The following is a 27,156-nucleotide window of genomic DNA, read 5'->3' as shown; positions in this document are numbered from 1 at the left end:
CATCTGAATTGCTGCTTGATTGTCATCATAAACAACAATAGCCTCTAGTATGTCAATCCCCATTATCAAGTAGGAGTTGTTTATAACAGACCAAATCGTACATGATAATGACAAACATGAGAATTCAGCCTCCATAGTTGATAGACTTAAATGTTTTTGTCTAATAGACCACCATCCAATTAGAGCTTTTCCCAGGAATACAGCAAACCCTGATGTATATTCCTAAAAACCCCTCTTCTTTTTGGCAGCCACTGAGATATTGGAAAACTGCTATCATGTCTCCTCTATTCCTTCTTTTCATTAAACTAGACGGATTCAATTCCTGCAACTCTTCTTCATATGTTTTAGTCTCCAGTCCCCTAGTCATCTTTGAGTTTGGGATCTTTCCATACCAGAACATTTACTTCTGAGAAACTCATGGAGTCATTTGCCTTCTTTCCATGAGCATCACACTGCTAAGTCTCATTCGCTTTGTAATCTGCTATTATTTTGCAATCATTCTCACAAATATATTTATCAAGTCTGGTATAATCATAATCCTTCTTCTCTTGCCTCTCATTTCTTCCAGGTGAAAAACTTTTTACTTGTCTATCTTTCTGTCTTTTAATTTCAGTCAGGTTTTTTTTTTCCACCCAATTTTTTTTGTAAACCATCAAGTTGTATTTTAAACTTAAAAGTATAATTTCCTCATCTGGCCAAGTTTTTCATTTGTTCTACCTGGGGGAAGATTAACCTGGCAACTTTCTTCTTGAAAACTGAATGCTTTTTGCTAATCAATCTGTTGTTTTCAAGGAGATTGTGAATAATCTTTTTATTTCTTTTTTGATTATTTTTTTTTGTGGCCTGCTCTTGTACCTTTGCTTACCATTTTCCAAGATACGGAAAACAGTTGTTCTCTCAACTAAGAGTATTTGAAAGTTAGACAACTGTATTAGAAAGATTGAAGCCCTATAGACTAAGAAACCAGGCTTTCTGCTTTAAATATTTGTGGATATTTTAATCCTAGTTCCATCCCTTTCTGGACAAGAAGGAGATTTACAATGTTTCACTGGATAGATTGTATGTGGACCAAAATGGAGACATGAGAGCAGATCTGGAGATCCTGAGCTGGGTGATTCTTTCAAACAAGAATCCCCCCGAACTGCAAATGGGGAGTTTTGAAAGCCAGAGGCTGATTTTCAACCAAGATGCTCTGTCTCGTCTAAAGTTGCTCAACAAGGTATGTGATATATATTTGTGTCTGTTTCTGTTTTCCAAAGCCATAAAACATATTTAAGGTAGCCTAAGCCTAGTCACCTTCACTAAGAGTTGAGTGTGGGCAGCAGAACCCTCATGGTTTTCTTAGATGGCTTTGAAGGCTTTAGTACAATTGCCCAAGTGTCCTTTAGATGCTGGAGCATGGAGCACTATTTTAAGATGATTCAGCCATACCCAGTAAGGAATTCCAAGTGATGATTTTTCAGGACACAAAGCATGGCCTTTCTTCTTCCTGAATGCAACTGGGTCAGGCCTGGAAGCTATTAATTCATTGGAATTTTGAGGAAGCACAAGCCTCAGATCATTATTTATTTGAGGATGCTATTTGGAACCCTGACATTGTTTAAATTTATAGTTACTACTTTAATCTCTTGGGGCAAATAGGAGGCTCCAAATATAACTAATAATAATTTTTGCCATATTTTCGATCTCCTTACAAACATTTGGAACTTGAAAGAGATTTCATATTTATCTAAGTGAAGCTCCGAAACTATTTGTCTAATATTCACGCCAACCACAATTTTGCACAGATGGTGACTCCTAACACATTTTTTGTCATTTTTTTTTCTTTTTCTGCTTAGTCTCTGCCTCAGTCCAAATGTGTGGAAAGTTGTCACCCTGGATTTTTTAAGCAGGCTCAGGAAGAAAAGCCAGTTTGCTGCTATGACTGTGTTCCTTGTCCAGAAGGGACCATCTCCATTCAAGAAGGTGGGTGATACTGGTGGAAAGGTTGCTGGATCATCCAGATCATTCCTCCTGGATTTAGGATGCCTTCGTCATGCTTTGGTTACTTCCTGTGCACTGAATAGCATTCATAATATACTTTAATGTATTCTGCGTAGGGTTGCTGCTGAAGACTACCTAGACTGTACTCATGATCCAGAAGGCAATATCATGCACTTTGCTGAGTTTCCCTATATTCACCCCAATTATGTCAGCTCCTTAGACTCCCACTGTCTTTCCAACTGCAATTCAATTAAAGCTAAATTTGCTTAGAACCAGAGTATCAGTGGGACTAACTCCTCCTGAGGAAGTCTGCTTTGTCCCACAATATATAATGTATATAATGGACATGCTATGATGCTTTGATAAAACATTGCTAACTTGTGGATAATTGGAAGGCAGCATTTTGTGTTGTAATTACTATTCTATGAAACACCTTCCCCTTTAAATTTCAGGAGGCCTCCATTCTCCTAAATTTTGAAGACCTGGTTCTTCTTCCAGCCATTGAGATTAGCTGAGGACAGTTCAGGATAAGAATGTGGTGTGTTGCCTCAGTGGGGGATGAGTGTGGTGCCAGGCATTTCTGTTGGGAGTTTTAGTTTTTTGATGTATTTGTTGTTGTATTTATTTATTTTTTATTTATTTTCAAAATTTATAGACCGCCCCCACTCCCCGAAGGGACTTGGGTCTGTGTACAGGCATCTCATTAAAAAAACAGGTACAAAAGATAGATACCCTTAAAGACATTCCCTTAAAAACGAATTAAACCTAAATTCAACTGTACAGAATAATAAAAGTTAAAATCAATTAAAAAGCATACCCCTAAAAATTTAAAAATACAGACTTGAGGGACTAAAGTTGGTATTAGGCCAGGCCGGCTAAATTGAACAGGTGGGTTTTAAGCTTCTTACGGAAGGAGCGGAGGTCGGTGGTAGTTCTGATATCCGGGGGGAGGTCATTCCAGAGGGTCGGGCCCATCACCGAGAAGGCCCTACTCCTGGGCGTCGCCCGCTGGCATTGCCTATTGGACGGCACCCGGCAATATATTGTATACATTGGGTTGTTGTTGTTGCTTTTGGTTGGGTTTTAAGCTGCACTAATTTGGTTTAAGATAGACAAACATACAAATTTATATTTTATTATAATGTTCTGAGACCAGCTTTGGGATTTGGAAATGGGAAATCGTTTTTTTAAAAAATATTTTAATAAATAAACCTAGTGGGGAAAAGTAGGGAAATGTAACAGTGCTGCCAGGTATTATTTTTAGAGGCGGGCAGAATTTTGTTATTGGTTTTGTTGTTGTATATATTTGGGGTTTTTTGTTGGGCTTTCAGCTGCACTAAACTGGTTTAAGATGGGCAACCAGACAAATGTTATTTATTTTAACCATTTTCTATGGCTTTCCCGTCTCTCAGTATCATCGGTCATCCAAAAAAGATATTCATTGAAACATGACAAGATTTATAAGATCTGGTTCTTCTTCGATCCATTGGGATTATCTGAGGTCAATTCAGAATAAGACTGTTGTGTGTTGCCTCAGTGAGGGATGACTGTAGTGCCAGATATTTCTTTGAGTTTTTCAATTTTGTTGCTGTATTTGTTGTTGTATACATTGGGGATTTTTTCATGGGCTTTAAGCTGCAGTAAATCGATTTGAGATAGGCAACCAGACAAATGTTACATAGTTTAATCGTTTTCCATGGATTTCCAGTCTCTCAGTATCATTGGTCATGCATCATCTCTCATCCAAAGAGGGTATTTATTGAAACATGACAAGAGATAGAAAAGAAATCGTACTTTCTGTTTTCTCAGATACTGAAAAATGCACCAAGTGCCCTAACGATCAATATCCAAATGAGGACAGAGTCCAATGTATCCCCAAAAGAATAAGCTTCCTGTCCTTTGAGGAACATCTGGGCTTCATCCTGGTCTCTTTTTCGCTACTCTTATTCTTAACCACAAGCCTTGTTTTAATCATATTCATTAAATATCTAGAAACTCCCATTGTTAAAGCCAACAACAGAGACCTCTCCTTCATTCTCCTGGTCTCCCTCATACTCTGCTTCTTGTCCTCCATTTTCTTCATTGGACGACCAAGGAAAGCCACCTGTCTTCTCCGACAAACAGTGTTCAGCATTGTCTTCTCAGTAGCCGTATCTTCTGTGTTAGCTAAAACAATCACAGTGGTGCTGGCCTTTCTGGCAACAAAACCGGGGAACAGTGTGAGAAGATGGTTGGGGAAGAGCTTGGCGAACTCCATCATCCTTTCTTGTTCTGGTGTTCAAATTTTCATCTGTGTCATGTGGTTGGGAGTTTCTCCTCCATTTCCTGATTCTGATCTGCACTCACAGCCAGAAGTGATCATCCTTCAATGCAATGAAGGTTCAGTCACCATGTTTTATGTTGTCCTCGGATACATGGGGTTCCTAGCTGCCATTTGCTTCACTGTAGCTTTCCTAGCCAGGAATCTGCCAGGAGCCTTCAACGAAGCCAAGCTGATCACCTTCAGCATGCTGGTCTTCTGCAGTGTCTGGGTCTCCTTTCTGCCCACCTACCTGAGCACCAAAGGAAAATACATGGTGGCTGTTCAAATCTTCTCCATCTTGACCTCTGGGGCTGGACTGCTGTGTTGCATCTTCTTCCCCAAGTGTTACATTATCCTCCTCCGGCCAGAGCTAAACACTAAGGAACATTTAATGATAAAAATAGGAAAATGATAAATAAATTGTTTCTTAGATTTGTATCATTCAATTATTTATTGAAATCGTTATTGACTTGTATGCTTCCTTTTCATTTAATTGACAATTGGAGATTTGAAATCAAAGCTAATAAAAATATTAGTGTAAGATTAATCAAATTAAAATCTAAAATAATCTCAAACATTAAATAAACGATTAATAATTACTCTTTGTATTTTAAACTATTTGTTGTCCTCCTTGTCCTCAGAACACTCAGATTAGCTAATAGATATATTAAACAAAAATAACATCAAACAATACATAAGTGAATGATTAATGTTCACATCTTTAAAACTGCTGGTTGTCATCCCATTTCTCATCACTCAGCTTAATCTATATTTGATTTAGGAAACTTTCCAGAGTGGACACATGTGAGCTACAACCTGGGCTTTGGAGTGCTGAAAACATGGCTGGTTCCTTCAAAGTTAGTTAGGAAGGTCTTTCATGGTTCTTTGTGACTCAGTATTTTCATTCCTCTGAGGTCTGGATATTACAGGTGGGACCGGGGGGGGGGGGATTAATCAGGATGATGTGATGTTGCAACAGCTTTAACTGGGATTGGTGTTCCTTTCTTTCTCGTGATTTGTTCCTTCTCCGCAGCCTCCATTCAGTCAGAAAGAATTCCAGCTTCCTTCCCTTCCATTTTCCTCCTTGTCATCACCTTAAACTGGGAATTTGTAGTTACTCCCACTATCTTAGCCTCACATGTGCTATCAGAATGACACATGCGTCATCACAAGGTCACGCTGCAAGCTCCACCCATTTGGGGCATGTGTGATGTCACAATGCACTTAGGACAGGGAATGTGGCTTGCTTCACAAGGACACAATGCTGCTTCATCAGTCTGGCATCCTTTAGCTCTTTCTCTCTCTTTTTTTCATTCTTTTATTTTAGTATTTACAGTAAGAAAAATAAAAATTAAAAAGAAGGAAACAGCAATGCCATTCACTGTTCTTTCTCTCAAGTTGGTAAAATAGTTAGAAAGAATGTTATTTGCATTCTTATCAAGAATCAGAAAGTATATCTCACTATGTTTCTTTCCTATGTTTTGCTGGCCTTCTTACATTTCACTCTTCAGAAGCCTTGAAAGTAGCTTATTCAGGGAAGTGAGATCAGGTGGTTGACTGGTGTCAGCGTTCCAAATAGCATCCAATATTTAATCAGAGTCCAAGCCAAAGTATTGCTCAAAGTTCCAATTTATTAAGAGAGCCATGTTGGCATATCTGGGAAAACCTGAATCTGAAAGGCTCCCAGTTTTCCCCACCCCATTGAAAGTTCAAAAACTTGCCCCACATCCATGAGTCCATCAAATTGTCCAATCTTCCATTTCCATGTTGGCTGTTCCACCCATCCAGTTCCGGTTAGGTGCAGAGGTGCAGAGACAAATGATGACCTTGGCTCTCAGAAAGGAATTCTGTTTAGGCTACATAGCATCTAACTCCGTACAATCCAGGGGTGGGTTTCAGTTAGTACGCACCGGTACGCCTGTACCCGTTCGTGAAATTTAGTGTGTCTTCCTGTACCTGTTCTTCCAGAGGCCACACTCCCTCTAATTGCCTGTCCCCTTGCTCACTCCCCCTGCCTGCCCAGTCACCACTCGCTTGCTCGCTCACCCCACCTGTCCACACCAGGCTTGCCCCATCCTTCTCTTTGACAGCTGCCTCGTTTCCAATTCGGGGGGAAGAAATCCATGTTTTTCCTTTCTCTGCATGGATTTCCCCACCCCCTCAAATGGAAATGAGGTGATTCCAGCAGCTGCATTTTGCCTTGAAACTTGCTGTCCTGGCAACCCGAAAGGGACATTCTCCAAGTGGCGTCTCAGGTGCTCCCCCCTTAGCCGGGAGGGAGTAAGGACAGCTGGGCGCAGTTTGGCTATTCCTGGCTCCCCTCAGATCAACGGGGGGGCCTCATGTGTTTGCTCACTCACTTGGCCTGCATGCTTCTATTGGGAATGGGAAGTGTGGGTATCTTAATGTAGTAGGGCAGGGGAGGTTGGAGCAGGAGGTTCCTCAGTGCTTGCGGCAGCAGCTTCTTCTTGGGAGAAAATCAGCTGGATTTTCTCAAGTGACAGCCGCTGGGCGAGACACAAGCAACAAAATGGGTCACCAGGGGCACAAAAAGCACCATTGGATTGCCTCTCATGGTCTGGGAACCAACCAAACAAATAAATAAATAAAGTTGGCTTCACTTCAGAGGTGGGTTTCAGCTGGTTCTGTCCGGTACGTGAGAGTGAATGTGTGGCTGGCTGCCACACGGTGACCTCGTCTGCTTTGAGTGTGGACCCTTGCAAAGGTGAGCCGGAGCTAGGCATCGAAACCCCTGCAGAGGTGAGCCTGACTGAGCTCGGCTATGGGACCCCAGCTGGGGTGCGCCTAGGTTAGGCGGGCCTGATACTGCCAAGGAAGTACGGACTCCATGATGTGTTGCAACGCATCAACCAGCTCAGCAAGATCAAAAGACCCCGGCTGGCCGATTGAGACGGTATTTATTAAAATCATACAAAAGGTTTCTGTCTTACAGCGTGTTATTACATGATTGGTTAAAACACTTGTTACTGGGCAGGCTTTGTTCACTTGTTACGTATACTTGTTACCGGGCAAGCTTGTTCACATGTTACAAAAAGATTTTACAGAAGAATGTTGCATAGAAATGTTGCAAAGCAAAACCTTGAGCAGGCTTTGTGGCAGCTAGCAACTTTAAACATGATCGCTACAGGTACGTGCGTACCAGTTGAAAGAATTTAGCCTGTCTTCCCATACCGGGGCTTCCAGGGTTCCAGTACCAGAATGGTCCCTCCCCTGGCCTGCCCCTCCCCCTGCTCACCTGCCAGCAGAAACCTTCTAGAAGATTTTTATTGGAGGCGCGCGGAGGGAGAGTGGGGAATCGATGCAGAGGTAGGAAATCGCATTGATTCCCCACCCCCTTAATTGAAATGAGGTGGCTGTCAGAGGAGAGAGCAGCGTGCACCCATTGGCTGGTCCAATGAATCCTCCCTTCCTGTTAATTCTTCTTCTATTTGAACAAGCCATGTGGGGCACGCTCCCTTGCTTTGACAGCAGCCTCATTTCCAATTTGGTGTGGAAGAAGAAATCGATCTTTTCTGCCGCTCTCCATGGATCCTCACCCCAATTGGAAATATGGGGACTGTGAATGATAAGGCAGCACGCCCCACGTGGCTGTTCAAACAGCAAATGAAGGAACAAGAGATGAGTTCCACGCAGGGCTTTTTAAACAGCCAAACTCCCCTCCTGTTAATTCTTCTCTTTGAACAAGCCATGTGGGGCACGCTCCCTTGCTTTGACAGCCGCCTCCCTTCCAATTGGGGGGGAGAAGAAATCCATCTTTTCTGCCCCTTTCCATGGGCCCCACCCCAATTGGAAATGAGGGGGCTGTGAAAGACAAGGCAGTGCACCTAATGTGGCTGTTCAAACAGCAAATGAAGGAACAGGAGAGGAGTTCCACGCAGGGCTTTTTAAAAAGCCAAACTCCCCTCCTGTTCCTCAGGCAGGCCAGAATGGGAGCGCATGCTTTTGCTCCTCCTGCTACCGCTGCTGTTGGCATGACTCTCATGAAGGGAACAGAAAAAAATAATAAAAGGCTCCCACCATGGAGCGACCCACCCCACTCTCTCATCCGGCAAAGCTTTTTTCCCCCTCAGCTCAGCTCTTCTTTGCCCACCAAAATGCTGCCCCGCTCGGCTGCCCTCACTGTCACCATGCCCCCTCTGCGTGCCCAGCCAAAGACCTGATGGGGAGCGAGTGATGGCAGCGTGGGGTGTCTGGTGGCAGCGGGGGCTAGTGTTCCTTGGCTTGCTGTGTGTAGCGGGTAGCTCCCCGATTTACCCGCCTCCACTGGCAACACCACGCCACCTTAGCAGCAACACCTCCCACCCGCAGACCCGAAGCAGGGAAGAAGATCAAATGACGTATGTCAGTGTTCTAAATACCATGTATGAAATCAATCAGAGACCAAGGCAGAATCATCCTTAAAGTTCCAATTTAATCATATAGGCAAGTTAGCACATCTATGGAATTCCAACTCTGATCTTCTTCCTGGAATTCCACCCAGTTGAAAGTTCATGATCTATCCTCACACCCACAAATCCATCACATGTTCCAATCATCATCTTCCACGCTGGCATCTACACCCCTCAGCTTCCGGTCAGGTGTCGAGGTGCGGAGACAAAAGATGACCTTGAGCTTCTATAAAAGAATGACAACAATACATTCCATAAATCTACCCCTTTCTATTCCCCCCTCCCAACTACTACACTAATGAAACACATAGAAAATTAATAGAACGTGTGGCAGGTCAATGATCTTAAAAGAAACATAACTACAGGCGTGACAACGTGGAGCCACAGACTCCTATCTTTCCCCCACCCCACAGCTCACCTCCTTGGGTGGGACCAGGACATGCACAGGGTGAGTGGAGTTTGCGACCAACTTTAAAGTGAATGGGGCTGTTTGTGAATAAATGAGATAGAGAACACAGAGGAATGCAAGGGAACATGGAGGTAATCTAGTCCAACCCCTTCCCAAGACAGAAGTTCTTCGTTCTCTTTGACAGTTGTCAGTGGCAGACATGAGGGAATTGGTGTGTGTGTGAAAGAGAGAGAGAGAGCGAGAGAGAGAGAGAGAGAGAGAGAAAGGATGAGAAAGAGAAGGAAAGAAAGTTAGAAAGAGAGAGAGACAAGAAGGAAGGAAGGAAGGAAGGAAGGAAGGAAGGAAGGAAGGAAGGAAGGAAGGAAGGAATAAAGAAAATAAGTGGGGGAGAGAGACACAAGAAAGGAGGGAGGGAGGGAGAGAGGGAGGGAACATGATCACAATCGAGCCCAAAATTTTGGTTGCTAAGCAAGAGCGTTGTTAAGTGAGTTTCACCGCATTTTCCAACGTGGCCATGCCCACCCAGTCACATGACTGCAAGACACTCCCACAAAACAGGTCACACCTACAGAATAGGTTCTAAAAAATTTTGAAACCCACCACTGATTCACTTCCTTGTGCGGCAAAGGAGAAAGTTACCTGAGAGAGTAGCTGCTGAGAGAATGTCCCCTTCAGGTTGCCGGGTCAGCACGTTTCAAGGCAAAACGCGGCTGCTGGAATCGGTATACCTGCAACTTAATGCTCTCCGAGATGTCTGTGGTACTGGGAGCAGCAGCAGCAGAAAAAGCTGACACCACCACCACTCCCCGGTGTCCAGTGTCCTCCTCGGGAAGCTCGTGGGCATTTGCACATCTCTCCCGAGCGCCTGTTGGGAGGCGACTGCCGATAGAGCCTCCAGGTGGAAGGCGAGTGAAGGGTGCAGTGGTGGGAGAGGCTGGCCATCCCCAAAGCTAACTCTCGAGGAAGTTGGCTCCGGGCAGCAGGGAAAACAAGGCTTCTTTGCCAGCCTCCCAGCTGGCAAAACAGATTTTTTCACCAACTGGAAGGTACATGTGTGTATGGGGGGGGGGGGGCAGAGAGATAGAAAGAGAAAGAGTATGAGAGAAAGAACGGAAGGAAGGAAAGAGAGAGACAAAGAGAGAGACAAAGATAGAAAGAGAAACTAGGAAAGAGAAAGAAAGTTGGAGAGAGAGACACAAGAAAGAAGGAAGGAAGGAAGGAAGGAAGAAAGAAAGAAAGAAAGAAAGAAAGAAAGAAAGAAAGAAAGAAAGAAAGAAAGAAAGAAAGAAAGGAAAGAAAGTGGGGGAGAGAGACACAAGAAGGAAAGAAGGAAGGAAGGAAGAGGAAGAGTAAGGAAAGAAGGAAAGAAAGAAAGAAAGAAAGAAAGAAAGGGGGAGAGAGACAGAAGAAAGAAAGAAAGGAAGGAAGGAAAGAAAGAAAGAAAGTTGGAGAGAGAGAGACACAAGAAAGAAGGAAGAAAGAAAGAAAGAAAGGAAAGGAAAGGAAAGAAGGAAAGAAGGAAAGAAGGAAGAAAGAAAGAAAGAAAGAAAGAAAGAGAAGGAAAGAAAGAAAGAGGGAGGAAGGGAAGGAAAAAAGAAAGAAAGAAAAGAAAGAAAAGAAAGAAAAGAAAGAAAAGAAAGAAAAGAAAGAAAAGAAAGAAAAGAAAGAAAAGAAAGAAAAGAAAGAAAAGAAAGAAAGAGAAAGAAAGAACTTATGATCACAATTGAGCCCAAAATTTTGGTTAGTAAGCAAGAGCGTTGTTAAATGTGTTTCACCACATTTTGCAAGTTGGCCCCTCCCACCCGGTCACATGACCATCAAACCATACCCACAAAATAGGCCACACCTACAGAATAGGTTCTAAAAAACTTTGAAACCCACCACTGGTACAATCCCCCCTCCCATATTTCCACAATTGAAGAGGCATAATAGAATAATAGAAAGTGTGGCAGGCTAAAGATCCAAAAGGAATTTGGCTGCAGGCCTGACAGCTAGAAGACCTCCAAGGTCCCTTCCAACTCTGTTATTCTAAGGATGGCTTCTCCGTAAATAAATATATTCTCAGAAAACAACGAAGGAAGGAAGTTCCTCTTACGGAATGACGTTTAGGAGGGAATTGAATGGCTGGGACAGCAGAAGGTGTTGGGGACGGTGTTGTAAAGGAGGGACTGATGTTAATGTGTATAAGGTGTGCTGGATAGAGAGGAATTTATGGCCGCTCCCCTAATTACAACTGTCATCACTCTTGGTTGAAGAATAAAAAATCAATTTCATGCAACTTTCTGCAGTTGATCATCCCAGCTTAGAACAAACTTGGTAGTTGCCATCTTATTATTATACATTTACTGGTTTATTTAGAGGATTTATATGGCTGCCCACTCACTCTCAGTGACTCTGGGCAGTGAAGGATCAGATGTTGGAATGTATATACAGATGTAACCCTGTGGATCAGAGGAAGGGTCATAAGACCTAAGTATAGACTGAATGGACATGAGAGTGAGGAAAATTAGTGGACCAGAGGAATGCCGTCGATATAGTTTACTTGGACTTCAATAAGGCTTTTGATAAGGTAGACCATAACCTACTACTAGATAAAGTAGAAGAATGTGGGTTAGACAGCATCACCACCAGATGGATTCGTAACTGGCTGACCAACCGCACTCAACGTGTAGTCCTCAATGGAACTGCATCTACATGGAGGGAGGCATGCAGTGGAGTACCCCAAGGCTCTGTTTTGGGCCCAGTACTTTTCAACATCTTCATCAATGATTTGGATGAGGGAATAAATGGGGATCTCATCAAATTTGCAGATGACACCAAGCTGGCAGGAATAGCCAACACTCCAGAAGATAGGCTTAAGATACAGAAGGATCTTGACAAACTTGAACATTGGGCACTATCTAATAAAATGAAATTCAATGGTGAAAAGAGTAAGGTTCTACATTTAGGCAACAAAAATGAAATGCACAGGTACAGTATAGATGGTACCTTGCTCAACAGTAGTAACTGTGTAAGGGATCTTGGAGTCCTAGTGGACAACCATTTATATATGAGCCAGCAGTGTGCAGCAGCTGCCAAAAAAGCCAACACAGTCCTAGGCTGCATCAACAGAGGGATAGAATCAAGATCACGTGAAGTGTAAATACCACTTTATAATGCCTTGGTAAGGCCACACTTGGAATACTGCATTCAGTTCTGGTCGCCACGATGTAAAAAAGATGTGGAGATTCTAGAAAGAGTGCAGAGAAGAGCAACAAAGATGATTAGGGGACTGGAGACTAAAACATATGAAGAACGGTTGCAGGAACTGGGCATGTTTAGCTTAAGAGAAAGAATGACTAAGGGAGACATGATAGCATTGTTCCAATATCTCAGGGGTTGCCATAAAGAAGACGGAGTGAAACTATTCTCCAAGGCACCTGAGGGTAGAACAAGAAGCAATGGGTGGAAACTAATCAAGGAGAGAAGCAACTTAGAACTGAGGTGAAATTTCCTGACAGTTAGAACAATTAATCAGTGGAACAGCTTGCCTCCAAAAGTTGTGAATGCCCCAACACTGGAAGTCTTTAAGAAGATGTTGGATAGCTATTTGTCTGAAATGGTATAGGGTTTCCTGCCTAGGCAGGGGGTTGGACTAGAAGACCTCCAAGGTCCCTTCCAACTCTACTATTGTATTGTATTGTATTGTATTGTATTGTATTGTATTGTATTGTATTGTATTGTATTGTATTGTATACCCATGCCCTGGGGTGAAAAAGGATTGACATGACATTTAGCTATTTAGCATAACAAGCGTAAGGGTTTAGGGTGCTGAAATCCAAATAACCAATCAATATTATCTGTTCTGCATTCATTATTAGGGGAAGGGCAAAAAGTTGAAGGAGACCATTTAATCTTGGCCCTTGGTTAGCTTTCAGACCATGGTCCTTATATCTTGGTACCAAATAATTCTTTATCACACCTTGTATCCAATGACTTATCAGCTTCGACATCAAGCAAGAGCCCAGTTTTGGGGACAACAGTAGCTTACAAACAATTTACGGCATGATTGTTATGGATCAATATGTTGGCATCAGGAAACAGGCTTTTTTCCTACATCTGCAACTTCCTGATTCTACACACAAAGTTCAGGGTCCCCAGAGGAGAAGTTGCTTCTCACTGTAATTATCATCATCATCCCAATCATTGAGACCTCTTCTGCAACTTCTCCAGTGACTGTTTTTCATTTAAACATCAAAAATTAGACTGGATAGAAGAGGATTTCCACCAGAAGAGAATAAATGCTTCGGGTCATGCTTTGTGTGGCACAGGTCTTGGGACAGACATAGGCTGGGCTCTTGAATGTGTCATTTTCTCCTCTGCAGCTGAAGCTCAGTTTGTCTCTGTCCAAATCAGGAAGGCACTGTCATTTCCATCTTGTGAGATTGCCATAGAACATAGAATAATCCAGTTGGAAGGGATCTTTGAGGTCTTCTAGTCCAACCCTCTGCTCAAGCAGGAAATCCTATACCATTTTAGACAAATGGTTATTCAGTTTATTCTTAAAAATTTCCATTGTTGGAGTATCCACAACTTCTGGAGGCAAGTTGGTCCTCTGATCAATTGTTCTAACTGTCAGGAAATTTCTCCTTCGCTCTAATTGCTTCTCTCCTTGATGATTTTCCATTGCTTGTTTTTCGCCTTGCCTTCTGGTGCTTTGGAGAATAGGGTGACCCCCCCTCTTCTTTGTGGCAACCCCTCAAACATTGTAACAACTATCGTGCAAGCCCCACTCCTTCTTTTCACTAGACTAAACATATCCAATTCCTGCAACTCTTCTTACATGTTTTAGCTTCTAGCCCCCTCTTTATCTTTGTTGCTCTTTTCTGCACTCTTTCCAGCGTCTCACCATCTTTTTTTGGATTGTGTCAATAAATGTAATATGTGGTAGTAGTATTCCATATGTGCTTTGTAAAGTGGTACTAGCATTTCACATGATCTTGTTTCTCTCCCTCTTAGAATTCCTCCAACTCTTCTTGCTGTTTAGAAGTGTGAAGGATATTGATTGAACCTTATGAATCTTTTGCTTCTGCTTTGGATGCTACTGGTGTCCCAGCCAGGCACTGGGAAGCTTAGAATGAAGTGCCCATTGAATTTGGAGGACGGAGAAAGACCATGGAGCTATTACAGTCCAGGAGACCATGTCATTAATATGATCACCACTGCAACAAAATTGCCACTTGAAATCTTGCCCTTCAATGTGGCTCCTTCTAGTCGTTGGTCATCACGGTGTGATGGAGTTCCATTCTCTCCATTTGAAGTTCTAACACTCTTTTATTCTTATTACACTTGTTCCTAAATTGGAGAAATGCTTTGATTTCCAGAATCATTTGATTTCCAAGGCTTCCCCCTTGTTTCTTATTTTGTGGAAGGGATTCAAATCCAAAGACAGGGCAGGAAAACTTTGATATATGTTCAAATTATTTTCCCCTCCCAAACCAGTCAAGAGTTCATCATTTGAGTACTGATTTTTGTTTAAAATAATTTATTGAAATGTTTGGATGATTTTGAATCCTTGTTATTGAGAAAATGAAAATTAGCGCTAATGCAAGCAATGTTATATTTCTTGATTTATTTGTATATTAAACCTGGTTAAAAAGGATCTCCATCCCATCTTCTCAGTAGTCATAAAAATCTCCTGGCAATGGAGGACTATGATTTATTTTTTGGTTTGCATCAATGTTGGATTAAAACTCAGTAGGCTTTAGAAGATGAAAAAGGAATAAAACATCATTTTATTATTGCTGATGATGATAACTTGAACATTTTATTTACAGTAATTCACCTTTTAATTTTCCAAGTATCATACAATTCATTGGTACCATTGAAATGATGAACAAGAATCTCCAGGTCCTGCACAATCTCACACTTGGCTACAACATCCACGACAGCTTATTGAACATACTTCTCACTTCAGAGGCCTTGCTGGACATGGTGTCTACTGGAGAAGCCAATGTTCCTAACTACAGCTGTGGAAGGAAGGACAACCTTTTGGCTCTTCTTGATAGTGCTTTTGATGACACCTCCATCCAGATATCAACATTAGTGGCCCCCTATAAAGTCCCACAGGTTTGTGTGAATTTCTCTATCTGTTAACTATACATCTTATAGGACCACTAACATTACAAAATATAAAATAAAAGAATTGGAAGGGACCTTGGAGGTCTTCTAGTTCAACCTGGTGCTCAGGCAAGAACCCTAAAGGTTTTAAGACAAATGGTTATCCAATCTCTTCTTAAAAACTTCCAGTGTTGGAGCATTCACAACCTCTGAACCAAACTGTTCTAATGATTACATGTTCTGTCAGGAAATTTCTTCTTAGTTCTAGGTTCGGTCCCTCTCTTAATGCAGTCCAGAACTGACTTTTTTGGCTGCTGCAGAACACTCCTCGCTCATGTTTAAGTGATTATCCACTAGAACTCCAAGATCCCTTTCACAGTTGCTACTATTGAGCCATGTGCCACCTATGCTAGACCTGTGCATTTGGTTTATCTTGCCTACATGTAGAACCATACACTGAATTTCATTTTGTTAGATAGAGCCCAAGTTTGCAAAGATCCTTCAATATCTTCGGCCTATTTTCTGGAGTGTTGGCTATTCCTGCTATTCCTGTGTCATATGCAAATTTGATGATTTCCCCATCTATTCTCTTATCCAAATCATTGATGAAGATATTGAAGAATACTGAATCTAAGCCAAAGTCTTGGGCTACAACACTACATACTTCCCTCCATATAGATGAAGTTCCAGTGAGGACTCCATGTTGAGTACAGCTGGTCAGCCAGTTATGAATCCATGTGGTGGTGATGGTATCTAACCCACATTTTTCTACCTTATCAAGTAGCAGGTTGTAGTCTAATTTATCAGATGCCTTACAGAAGTATATTGTATCAAGAACATTCCCCTATTCCATTATTTTTGTCACTTTGTCAAGAAGTGTAAAGAATGCAATAAGATTAGTCTGGCATTATCAGGTTCTGAGAAAACCATGTTGGTTTTTGGTTATGACTTTGTTTCTAGATGTTTGCTGATTCATTGCTTGATTATCTTTTCCAGAATCTTCCCATGTATTGAAGTCAGCCTGATAGGTCTAAGGTTTCCCTGATGTATTTTACACCTTTTTAAGTTTTAAGGTTTTTTTTCCAGTTTTCTGATAGTTCCCTGGTGCTTCAGGATCTTTGAAAGAAATAGTTCTGTGTTTCTGAGATCATGTCTGCCAGTTCCTTCAGAACCTTGGGGTGTAATCTTCTCCTGGTGATTTGACCTTGTTTAGGGTCTACTTGTGCTCACTTACCATTTTTTGTCTATTTAAACTTGTGTTCCTAATCTGTTTTTACAGTACTGTTTTTATAGGATAAACCATTTTTATTGAGTATAGACATTAACAACTTACCAGAACTAATGAAAGGTCCCAAAGATGTAAAATCAATCAATCAATCTATTCCAGGTTTCTTCTCTCCTTGAGTAGTTTCCATCCATTGTTTCTTCTCTTGCCTTCTGGTGCATTGGAAAATAAGTTGATCCCCCCTGATGCCCACACAGATTACCCTCATGGTCTCATGTCAACCTGAACTTTGGTACTTAATGTATACATTACTGCTGAAAGAAACCCAATTACAGTATCTGGGAAGCAACTTGGTTTAAAATGACTTCAGTTTCTGCCCTCAGAGCTGAACTGGAAATTTATGCAATTTGTTCATTGCCAAATATCAGGGAAATTATTAGAATAAAACTAAAGCTACGTTAAAATGACAGATTCCCAAGATTCTATTTTGTACAACAAAGAAAATTAAAGACCTCTTGAATTTTATAAATAAATATATAAATAACTGTGGACTCCTTGTCTCATGTATGAGTGGAAACCAAGCTAAAAGGTTGCTGAAGAAATTATATGAGCTATCAAACCAAAGAAAAAATACAACTATCCTTAGTAAGGCTGGCACTCTGAAATGGATGAGCCACTAGAAATGTTCCTTCCAAATTGCCACATATTTCATTGCAGAAGTGCCAAAACACCTTAGGGTGGTACTTACCTGAGTAAAATTTGAGCAGCTGGACACAATGGTTAAATATGGAACATTTAATGAAAAGAAGAGACTTCTATTTGTGGAGTTCAGGAAATAAAAGACATAATGTATCTATTATTTGAATATCAATTGTATAAGAGTGAGATCAGTATCTTGGACTGCATATTCAATGAATGATGTACTGGGATCCTTTTATTAAAAGGACATATTTTCTGTGTGTTCTGAATTTTAAAAATTCTATTAATTATGGTCCCTTATTTAAACCAAACAATTAAGATATGCATCTTAATTTGATGATCAACTTTAATGATGGCGAATTCTAGGGTTTATTATTTGGATTCTTTATTCTTCGTTCTTATTCTTTTTTACGTGATTCTTTCATCTTTTCAATTTTTGTGTATGGCTTTGTTAATGTTTTGTGTTTTATATTATGTATCTTGATATGGCCTAATGACTAATCATCAATAAGATACTTTAATATGTTCATAAGAAGAAACTTAGTTTTATTTAGAGCTAATATTTTGGACTTAATGTGACCCCAAATATAACATAGCACTTTTCATTGCTTTTACAGATCAGTGGTAGAACTGTTTCAGAGACTGTCAGTGATAAAAGTCAGTTCCCTTTTTTCCACCAGACGCTTCCCAAAATAGGGTTCCACTACTCAGAAATTGTCCAGCTGCTCCTGCATTTCAGATGGACCTTGATTGGTGTCTTTAGTTCAGATACAGATGAGGGAGAGAATTTCATGAGGACTTTTACTCCTATGCTTGTCAGGAATGGAATTTGTGTTGTTCTATCACAAAAATTCTCAATGACTGAAGATAACGAACTCCTCGGAGATGCCATCTCTAAGTGGAGGCAAGTCAATGTCTATGTTTACTTCATGGAATATGTTTCCCTTGGTGAGATAGTTCTTCCTTTCTTCTTAAAACTTATGAGTTTGCCAAGACCCATTGAAGGAAAAGTCTGGATCTTAGCAGTTATGACATATCTAACAATTCGAAGGAGCATAATTTTCAAATTTGTCCATAGTTTTTGGATCTTTAATATGATGAGGAAAAAAATGCCCAAGGATGATGTCATCAAAACCTCTATCTTTCTACATCACCAATTTAAAGATCAGTCTTTTCACTGCTCTTTTTCAAAGAACATCATTTCTATCAAAGGTCGGAGAAGATGCACCCAGAAAGCACCACTGCAGACCAAAGAGGACTCGAACCAGATCCAAATGCCAATTTCGATTAAAAATTACAATATTGTTAAGACTCTGGGCCACATCTTGAATGCTGCATACTCCTCCAGATCCAGGAGGAGACTGAAGGAGAACAAAGGGAGTTTGCAAGCTCCAAGGCTTCAGCCATGGCAGGTATGGAGTCCTGACAATGATCCATCAAACTTAATTCCTTTGGAGAAGCAATTCAAAGGAGAAGGAGAAGAACCATCACAACCTATCAACGACAGATTTGGCTAATCTAGTTGCTCCGGAGGTTCTGTGTAACATCTTTTGGTTATTGGATCATTGTTGTATCTTCTCTTGTCCAACTAACAGCTTTTGAACAGGTGCTCCCAGATACCTTCTGATTTTCACCCCCTGTATAACAAAATGGCTCGTCTTGTTATCTTTCCTCAAGGCTAAGTGCAGCTCTTTGATCTCTTCCTTGGCTTCATTGTCCTTCCCAAAATTTGATCCAGATTTTCTCCAATGTCTTCCCCAGACATGATTCTTGCAAAATCACCTGATCCATAGAATAGAATGGAATAGAACAGAATAGAACAGAATAGAACAGAAAAGAACAGAACAGAACAGAATAGAATAGAACAGAATAGAAGAGAATAGAATAACGTGGTTGGAAGGGATCTTGGAGGTCTTTTAGTCCAACCCCCTGCTTAGTCCAACTTCTTCTTTAAAAGATCTGGTGTTGGAGCATTCACAACTTCTGGAGGCAAGTTGTTCCATTGTTTAATTGTTCTAACTATCAGGAGATTTCTCCTTAGTTCTAAGTTGCTTTAGTTTCCATCCAAAGGCTTCAGGTGCTTTGGAGACTCGTTGGACCCCCTGTTAGGAAAGCTCCCTGTTGGGAGAGCGAGTGTGTTCAGAGAAGCGTTGTGAGAGTTTTGTTGGAGAACACACAAACCAGCATACAGAGACACTGCAGTTTAAAAAAAGGTGTTTACTGTCGTGGAAATAGATAGTCCATCAAACAGTCCAAGTCATACAGGGATAAGACAGTCAGTCATCTTTCAGTTATGGGATAATCCAAATAACACAGTCCATAATCATACAAACAGTCCGGTACACAAACTTACAATAGCCCATGCTGATCACTATACGGCACTTCTAACAGCCAGCTTCCAAAACCCTCAGAGCAGATCAGAGTCTAACAGTGATTCTGGCTCTTACAATCTTACAATCTTAAGCCATATTCCTCGCAACAACGTTTATGCTTTATATTATCTTGGGCCTTAGTAAAATGATCTGCAATGTTATATTCAGACATGCAGTACTTCAATGACACTAATTTACCATTCACACTTTGCCTTACAATTAGATATCTTAGATCAGGGTGTTTTGATGTAGTTTTTACAGCAAGACTGGATGCCATCTGAATTGCTGCTTGATTGTCATCATAAACAACAATAGCCTCTAGTATGTCAATCCCCATTATCAAGTAGGAGTTGTTTATAACAAACCAAATCGTACATGATAATGACAAACATGAGAATTCAGCCTCCATAGTTGATAGACTTAAATGTTTTTGTCTAATAGACCACCATCCAATTAGAGCTTTTCCCAGGAATACAGTAAACCCTGATGTATATTCCTAATGCCCCCTCTTCTTTTTGGCAGCCACTGAAACATTGGAAAACTGCTATCATGTCTCCTCGATTCCTTCTTTTCATTAAACTAGACGGATTCAATTCCTGCAACTCTTCTTCATATGTTTTAGTCTCCAGTCCCCTAGTCATCTTTGAGTTTGGGATCTTTCCATACCAGAGCATTTACTTCTAAGAAACTCATGGAGTCGTTTGCCTTCTTTCCATGAGCATCACACTGCTGAGTCTCATTCGCTTTGTAATCTGCTATTATTTTGCAATCATTCTCACAAATATATTTATCAAGTCTGGTATAATCACAATCCTTCTTCTCTTGCCTCTCATTTTACTTCTTCCAGGTGAAAAACATTTTACTTGTCTATCTTTCTGTCTTTTATTTTTTTTTCCACCCAATTGTTGTATTTTAAACTTAAAAGTATAATTTCCTCATCTGGCCAAGTTTTTCATTTGTTCTACCTGGGGGAAGATTAACCTGGCAACTTTCTTCTTGAAAACTGAATGCTTTTTGCTAATCAATCTGTTGTTTTCAAGGAGATTGTGAATAATCTTTTTATTTCTTTTTTGATCAATTTTTTTTTGTGGCCTGCTCTTGTACCTTTGCTTACCATTTTCCAAGATACGGAAAACAGTTGTTAACTCAACTAAGAATATTTGAAAGTTAGACAACTGTATTAGAAAGATTGAAGCCCTATAGCAGTGATGGCGAACCTATGGCACGTGTGCCACAAGCGGCACGCGTAGCCATTTGTCAGGGCACTCGAGGCGCTGCCCTGTCAGCTGGCCAGTGCACATGCACGTGCTGGCCAGCTGAGTTCACCTTTTTAAATGCCATTTTTTGCCCTCCCCAGGCTCCAGAGGCTTTATAGGAGCTTGGGGGGGGGACGAAAAGAGCCCCCCCGCCCCCCCGGAGGCCCTCTGGAGCCTGGGGAGGGCAGAAAAAGCATGTAAAAAGGGGGGGTTGCGCATTGTGCGCACATGCGCACTGGGGAGTCGCACGTTGCATTATGGGTGCGGCACGCCCGCACACGACCCCCCTGCGCTCCCCCCACTTGTGGCACGCGAGCCAAAAAAGGTTTGCCATCGCTGCCCTATAGACTAAGAAACCGGGATTTCTGCTTTTAATATTTGTGGATATTTTAATCCTAGTTCCATCCCTTTCTGGACAAGAAGGAGATTTACAATGTTTCACTGGATAGACTGTATGTGGACCAAAACAGAGATGTGAGAGCAGATCTGGAGATCCTGAGCTGGGTGATTCTTTCAGACAAGAATCCCCCCAAACTGCAAATGGGGCGTTTTGAAAGCCAGAGGCTGATTTTCAACCAAGATGCTCTGTCTCGTCTAAAGTTGCTCAACAAGGTATGTGATATATATTTGTGTCTGTTTCTGTTTTCCAAAGCCATAAAACATATTTAAGGTAGCCTAAGCCTACTCACCTTCACTACGAGTTGAGTGTGGGCAGCAGAACCCTCATGGTTTTCTTAGATGGCTTTGAAGGCTTTAGTACAATTGCCCAAGTGTCCTTTAGATGCTGGAGCATGGAGCACTATTTTAAGATGATTCAGCCATACCCAGCAAGGAATTCCAGGTGACGATTTTTCAGGATACAAAGCATGGCCTTTCTTCTTCCTGAATGCAACTGGGTCAGGCCTGGAAGCTATTAATTCATTGTAATTTTGAGGAAGCACAAGCCTCAGATCATTATTTATTTGAGGATGCTATTTGGAACCCTGACATTGTTTAAATTTATAGTTACTACTTTAATCTCTTGGGGCAAATAGGAGGCTCCAAATATAACTAATAATAATTTTTGCCATATTTTCGATCTCCTTAAAAACATTTGGAACTTGAAAGAGATTTCATATTTATCTAAGTGAAGCTCCGAAACTATTTGTCTAATATTCACGCCGACCACAATTTTGCACAGATGGTGGCTCCTAACACATTTTTTGTCACTTTTTTTTCTTTTTCTGCTTAGTCTCTGCCTCAGTCCAAATGTGTGGAAAGTTGTCACCCTGGATTTTTTAAGCAGGCTCAGGAAGAAAAGCCAGTTTGCTGCTATGACTGTGTTCCTTGTCCAGAAGGGACCATCTCCATTGAGGAAGGTGGGTGATACTGGTGGAAAGGGTGTTGGATCATCCAGATCATTCCTCCTGGATTTAGGATGCCTTCGTCATGCTTTGGTTACTTCCTGTGCACTGAATAGCATTCATAATATACTTTAATGTATTCTGCGTAGGGTTGCTGCTGAAGGCTACCTAGACTGTACTCATGATCCAGAAGGCAATATCATGCACTTTGCTGAGTTTCCCTATATTCACCCCAATTATGTCAGCTCCTTAGACTCCCACTGTCTTTCCAACTGCAATTCAATTAAAGCTAAATTTGCTTAGAACCGGAGTATCAGTGGGACTAACTCCTCCTGAGGAAGTCTGCTTTGTCCCACAATATATAATGTATATAATGGACATGCTATGATGCTTTGATAAAACATTGCTAACTTGTGGATAATTGGAAGGCAGCATTTTGTGTTGTAATTACTATTCTATGAAACACCTTCCCCTTTAAATTTCAGGAGGCCTCCATTCTCCTAAATTTTGAAGACCTGGTTCTTCTTCCAGCCATTGAGATTAGCTGAGGACAGTTCAGGATAAGAATGTGGTGTGTTGCCTCAGTGGGGGATGAGTGTGGTGCCAGGCATTTCTGTTGGGAGTTTTAGTTTTTTGATGTATTTGTTGTTGTATACATTGGGTTGTTGTTGTTGCTTTTGGTTGGGCTTTAAGCTGCACTAATTTGGTTTAAGATAGACAAACATACAAATTTATATTTTATTATAATGTTCTGAGACCAGTTTTGGGATTTGGAAATGGGAAATCGTTTTTTAAAAAATATTTTAATAAACAAACCTAGTGTGTTGCCTTAGTGAGGGATGACTGTAGTGCCAGATATTTCTTTGGTGTTTTTAATTTTGTTGCTGTATTTGTTGTTGTATACATTGGGGATTTTTTCTTGGGCTTTAAGCTGCACTAAATCGATTTGAGATAGGCAACCAGACAAATGTTACATAGTTTAATCGTTTTCCATGGATTTCCAGTCTCTCAGTATCATTGGTCATGCATCATCTCTCATCCAAAGAGGGTATATATTGAAACATGACAAGAGATAGAAAAGAAATCGTACTTTCTGTTTTCTCAGATACTGAAAAATGCACCAAGTGCCCTAACGATCAATATCCAAATGAGGACAGAGTCCAATGTATCCCCAAAAGAATAAGCTTCCTGTCCTTTGAGGAACATCTGGGCTTCATCCTGGTCTCTTTTTCGCTACTCTTATTCTTAACCTCAAGCCTTGTTTTAATCATATTCATTAAATATCTAGAAACTCCCATTGTTAAAGCCAACAACAGAGACCTCTCCTTCATCCTCCTGGTCTCCCTCATACTCTGCTTCTTGTCCTCCATTTTCTTCATTGGACGACCAAGGAAAGCCACCTGTCTTCTCCGACAAACAGTGTTCAGCATTGTCTTCTCAGTAGCCGTATCTTCTGTGTTAGCTAAAACAATCACAGTGGTGCTGGCCTTTCTGGCAACAAAACCGGGGAACAGTATGAGAAGATGGTTGGGGAAGAGCTTGGCGAACTCCATCATCCTTTCTTGTTCTGGTGTTCAAATTTTCATCTGTGTCATGTGGTTGGGAGTTTCTCCTCCATTTCCTGATTCTGATCTGCACTCACAGCCAGAAGTGATCATCCTTCAATGCAATGAAGGTTCAGTCACCATGTTTTATGTTGTCCTCGGATACATGGGGTTCCTAGCTGCCATTTGCTTCACTGTAGCTTTCCTAGCCAGGAATCTGCCAGGAGCCTTCAACGAAGCCAAGCTGATCACCTTCAGCATGCTGGTCTTCTGCAGTGTCTGGGTCTCCTTTCTGCCCACCTACCTGAGCACCAAAGGAAAATACATGGTGGCTGTTCAAATCTTCTCCATCTTGACCTCTGGGGCTGGACTGCTGTGTTGCATCTTCTTCCCCAAGTGTTACATTATCCTCCTCCGGCCAGAGCTAAACACTAAGGAACATTTAATGATAAAAATAGGAAAATGATATATAAATTGTTTCTTAAATTTGTATCATTCAATTATTTATTGAAATCGTTATTGACTTGTATGCTTCCTTTTCATTTAATTGACAATTAGAGTTATTTGAGAACAAAGCTAAAAAAAATGTGTAAAGTTAATAAAATTAAAATCTAAAATAATCTCAAACATTAAATAAATGATTAATAATTACTCTTTGTATTTTAAATTATTGGTTGTCCTCCTTGTCCTCAGAACACTCAGATTAGCTAATACATATATTAAACAAAAATAACATCAAACAATACATAATTGAATGAGTAATGTTCACATCTTTAAAACTGTTGGTTGTTATCCCATTTCTCATCACTTAGGTTAATCCATATTTGATTTAGGAAACTTTCCAGAGTGGACACATGTGAGCTACAACCTGGGCTTTGGAGTGCTGAAAACATGGCTGGTTCCTTCAAAATTAGTTAGGAAGGTCTTTCATGGTTCTTTGTGACTCAGTATTTTCATTCCTCTGAGGTCTGGATATTACAGGCGGGATGGGGGGGGGGGGGAATAAGGATGATGTGATGTTGCAACAGCTCTAACTGGGATTGGTGTTCCTTTCTTTCTCCTGATTAGTTCCTTCTCTGCAGCCTCCATTCATTTAAGCTCCAGATCAAGATCCACCTTCCTTGTGGGTGATTTTTTTTTTTAAGTATTCATTGGATTTTCCAGCTTTGACCCACCATCCAGGACTCCTCTGAATACTTAAAAAGAACCCTCCAATTTTTCTCACCTGTGCCCAGCAAATAACACATACAATGTAAACATCCATTTTATTCCTAGTTCTGCATATATATATTTCAGCAGTGCTGATTAAAAATTGATGCCCAGATCTAACAAGATCTTATGTCCTATGCCTGTCTTCTGAAGATTTTTACCGGCACCTCTGCTATACGTTTAGCGGTCACATTTGTTAATGGAACTGCTTCCGGGTACATAATGGCGTAGTCACAGACAATCAGAATATACTCAGTGCCTTCAGTGAATTGTGGCAAAGGCCTGCAATATCCACAGCGGTTTTATAAAAGAAAATGTGGACTGAAAGTCCTCTTTCCATAGCAACTTTGTCATGCTCCCCTTTTGGCTTTACCAACAGAGACAAGGGGGAAGATTGACAGTATAGGGCCAACTCTCCACAGATCCCTGGCCAATAGAATCAATCCAAAATTCTGTAAGTGGTCCTATCCCATCTATCCCAACCGTGGATTTTTATGCAGTAATTCTATTACTGATTTGTGATATCCCTGAGGAACTACTAGCTGTGTTGGTGCAGAAGTTAGAATGCAGTACAGCAGGCTACTTCTGCTGATTGCCAGCTGACTGCAATTTGGTAGTTGGAATCTCACCAGGCTCGAGATGGACCCATCCTTTCATCCTTCCGAGGTCGACAAAATGAGGACCCTGATTGTTGGAGGCCATATGCTGACTCTGTAAACCATTTAGAATGGGCTGTAAAACACTGTGAAGTGGTAAATAGGTCTAAGTGCTATTGCTATTGCTTTCTCTTCAATGTGTGTAGGGATGAAGCCTTATCTAGTATAGCAATAATTTTTTTCCTGGAATCTGGGTTTTCTGCCCTTGTTTCCCTCCTTTTTTACTGCTAACCAACAAAGTTTTAATGTTGGGTCCTCTTTTATAAGGGTACCAAGTGAACCTCCCATTTTGGAGTGTCTTTCCCTATGGGTTTACCCGTGGTGTTTTCAGCCTTTTGTAACACTTTCTCATTCCTATTGATATCTCACTTCTCCTATTGAGTCAGAAAGAATTCCAGCTTCCTTCTGAGGCAGCAGGTAAATAACCCCCTCATTTAAAGGGTATAGGAGCCCCTAGACTCCTTGATAGAACTTCTTGATAAAAACATTAATTAAGTCTGCATATTAAAAGAACTTCTGTAGCTGGCATAGGAAATATTACGCATTTTAGTGACACATAGCTTAGGAAACGCTTTATGGAAGGGCACACAGAAAAACAGATGTTGTAAGATAAGAAATAAGGAAGTGGCATTTAGCATTTTAATCACCTTTATGTAGAGATCGCCTAGGCTAACACCTTATTTCTGTTTTTCTGTATAATGTTAGCATTTTCAACTTCTCTTTTCTTGCAGTCAACAAATTCACTTCTGTTTTTGTCAAATGTCAAGGAGCATATTTGTAACATTTTACTGTAAAGGTTGTGATGATGATGAATCTAAAATGTACCTCCCCTTGACCGAATGTACCTCCCCTTGACCTTCCTTTTTCCCTTTGGACAAACACGCCTATGGAACCCCCAAAACGTCTGAAGGGGTATTAAAGTTCTGTCCTGGCCTACCCAGGACAGTTCAGACTTTGCAGTGTTAAACGCTCTGAACTCTGATGCATCATTAAAAACCTGTTTCTCTTTTACCTTGTGGTCTCGCGTCCTATGTTTGGCTGACTGAGGTTTCCTGTCACAGTCTGCCGCAACATTTCTGGCGACTCCAAGCCGGGACTGTGAGGGGTTTTGGAACCCTCTGGTGTGTCGGCCCCGGTGCCGCTCGCCCGGCTGCTCCTAGGGACTTCCCCCTGGCGCCAACGGACCTTTGTTCCGAGGGGCTTTCCAGAGGACTGGGGGGCCGCGGCACCTGCGGCTGACGACTCCAAGAACCACGTGAAAAGGACCAGAGACCAGGAGCTCACAGACGCCGGCCGGCTGGGACAAGGGGATTCAGACAGGCAAGTATTGCGGGACCCCTCTCCCCTGAAGTTGACCCGGACTCGTTAGAGAGCCGGACCAGAACCCCGGATTCCTTAGTGAACCGGAGGCGCGGGCTGATCCCCCGACGCTAACTGAACAGGTACCTCTGGGTGGATTGTCTAAGCATAAGTGTTTTCTGAGGCTATTGCGGTTCCCTACGGTGACCCTGTTGATCGGGCACCCTGGGCCAGTAGCAGGTGCGTGAGCGTCCGCAGTTCCCTACGGTGACCCTGGTGATCGGGCTCCCTGGGTCGGACGATTGTTTGTGTGTGTATAAAGGTGTTACGTTCGCAGTTCCCATTGGTGGC

At 41.4% G+C, this 27,156-nt stretch overlaps 1 protein-coding gene across 1 annotated transcript in view; it reads left to right on the top strand.

The window, feature by feature from the left end:
- Positions 1–26,875, top strand: part of LOC309382498 (extracellular calcium-sensing receptor-like) — a gene marked incomplete at its 3' end in the record, with an annotated part of 28,537 nt that extends 1,662 nt beyond the window's left edge. Inside the window, exons 2-8 of the mRNA XM_081934072.1 lie at positions 1,007–1,219; positions 1,839–1,965; positions 18,339–18,538; positions 21,154–21,366; positions 21,986–22,112; positions 23,203–23,262; positions 26,667–26,875. Of these exons, the coding sequence (XP_081790198.1) occupies positions 1,007–1,219; positions 1,839–1,965; positions 18,339–18,538; positions 21,154–21,366; positions 21,986–22,112; positions 23,203–23,262; positions 26,667–26,875 (1,149 nt within the window). The remainder of the gene's footprint in view (positions 1–1,006; positions 1,220–1,838; positions 1,966–18,338; positions 18,539–21,153; positions 21,367–21,985; positions 22,113–23,202; positions 23,263–26,666) is intronic.
- Between the last annotated feature and the right edge of the window lie 281 nt (positions 26,876–27,156).

This window comes from Natrix helvetica (assembly GCF_964273705.1).
Source record: "Natrix helvetica genome assembly, chromosome: 1".
NCBI lineage: Eukaryota > Metazoa > Chordata > Lepidosauria > Squamata > Natricidae > Natrix > Natrix helvetica.
The sequence above is the reverse complement of the archived record's forward strand: the minus strand, read 5'-3'. Positions and strand labels throughout refer to the sequence as shown.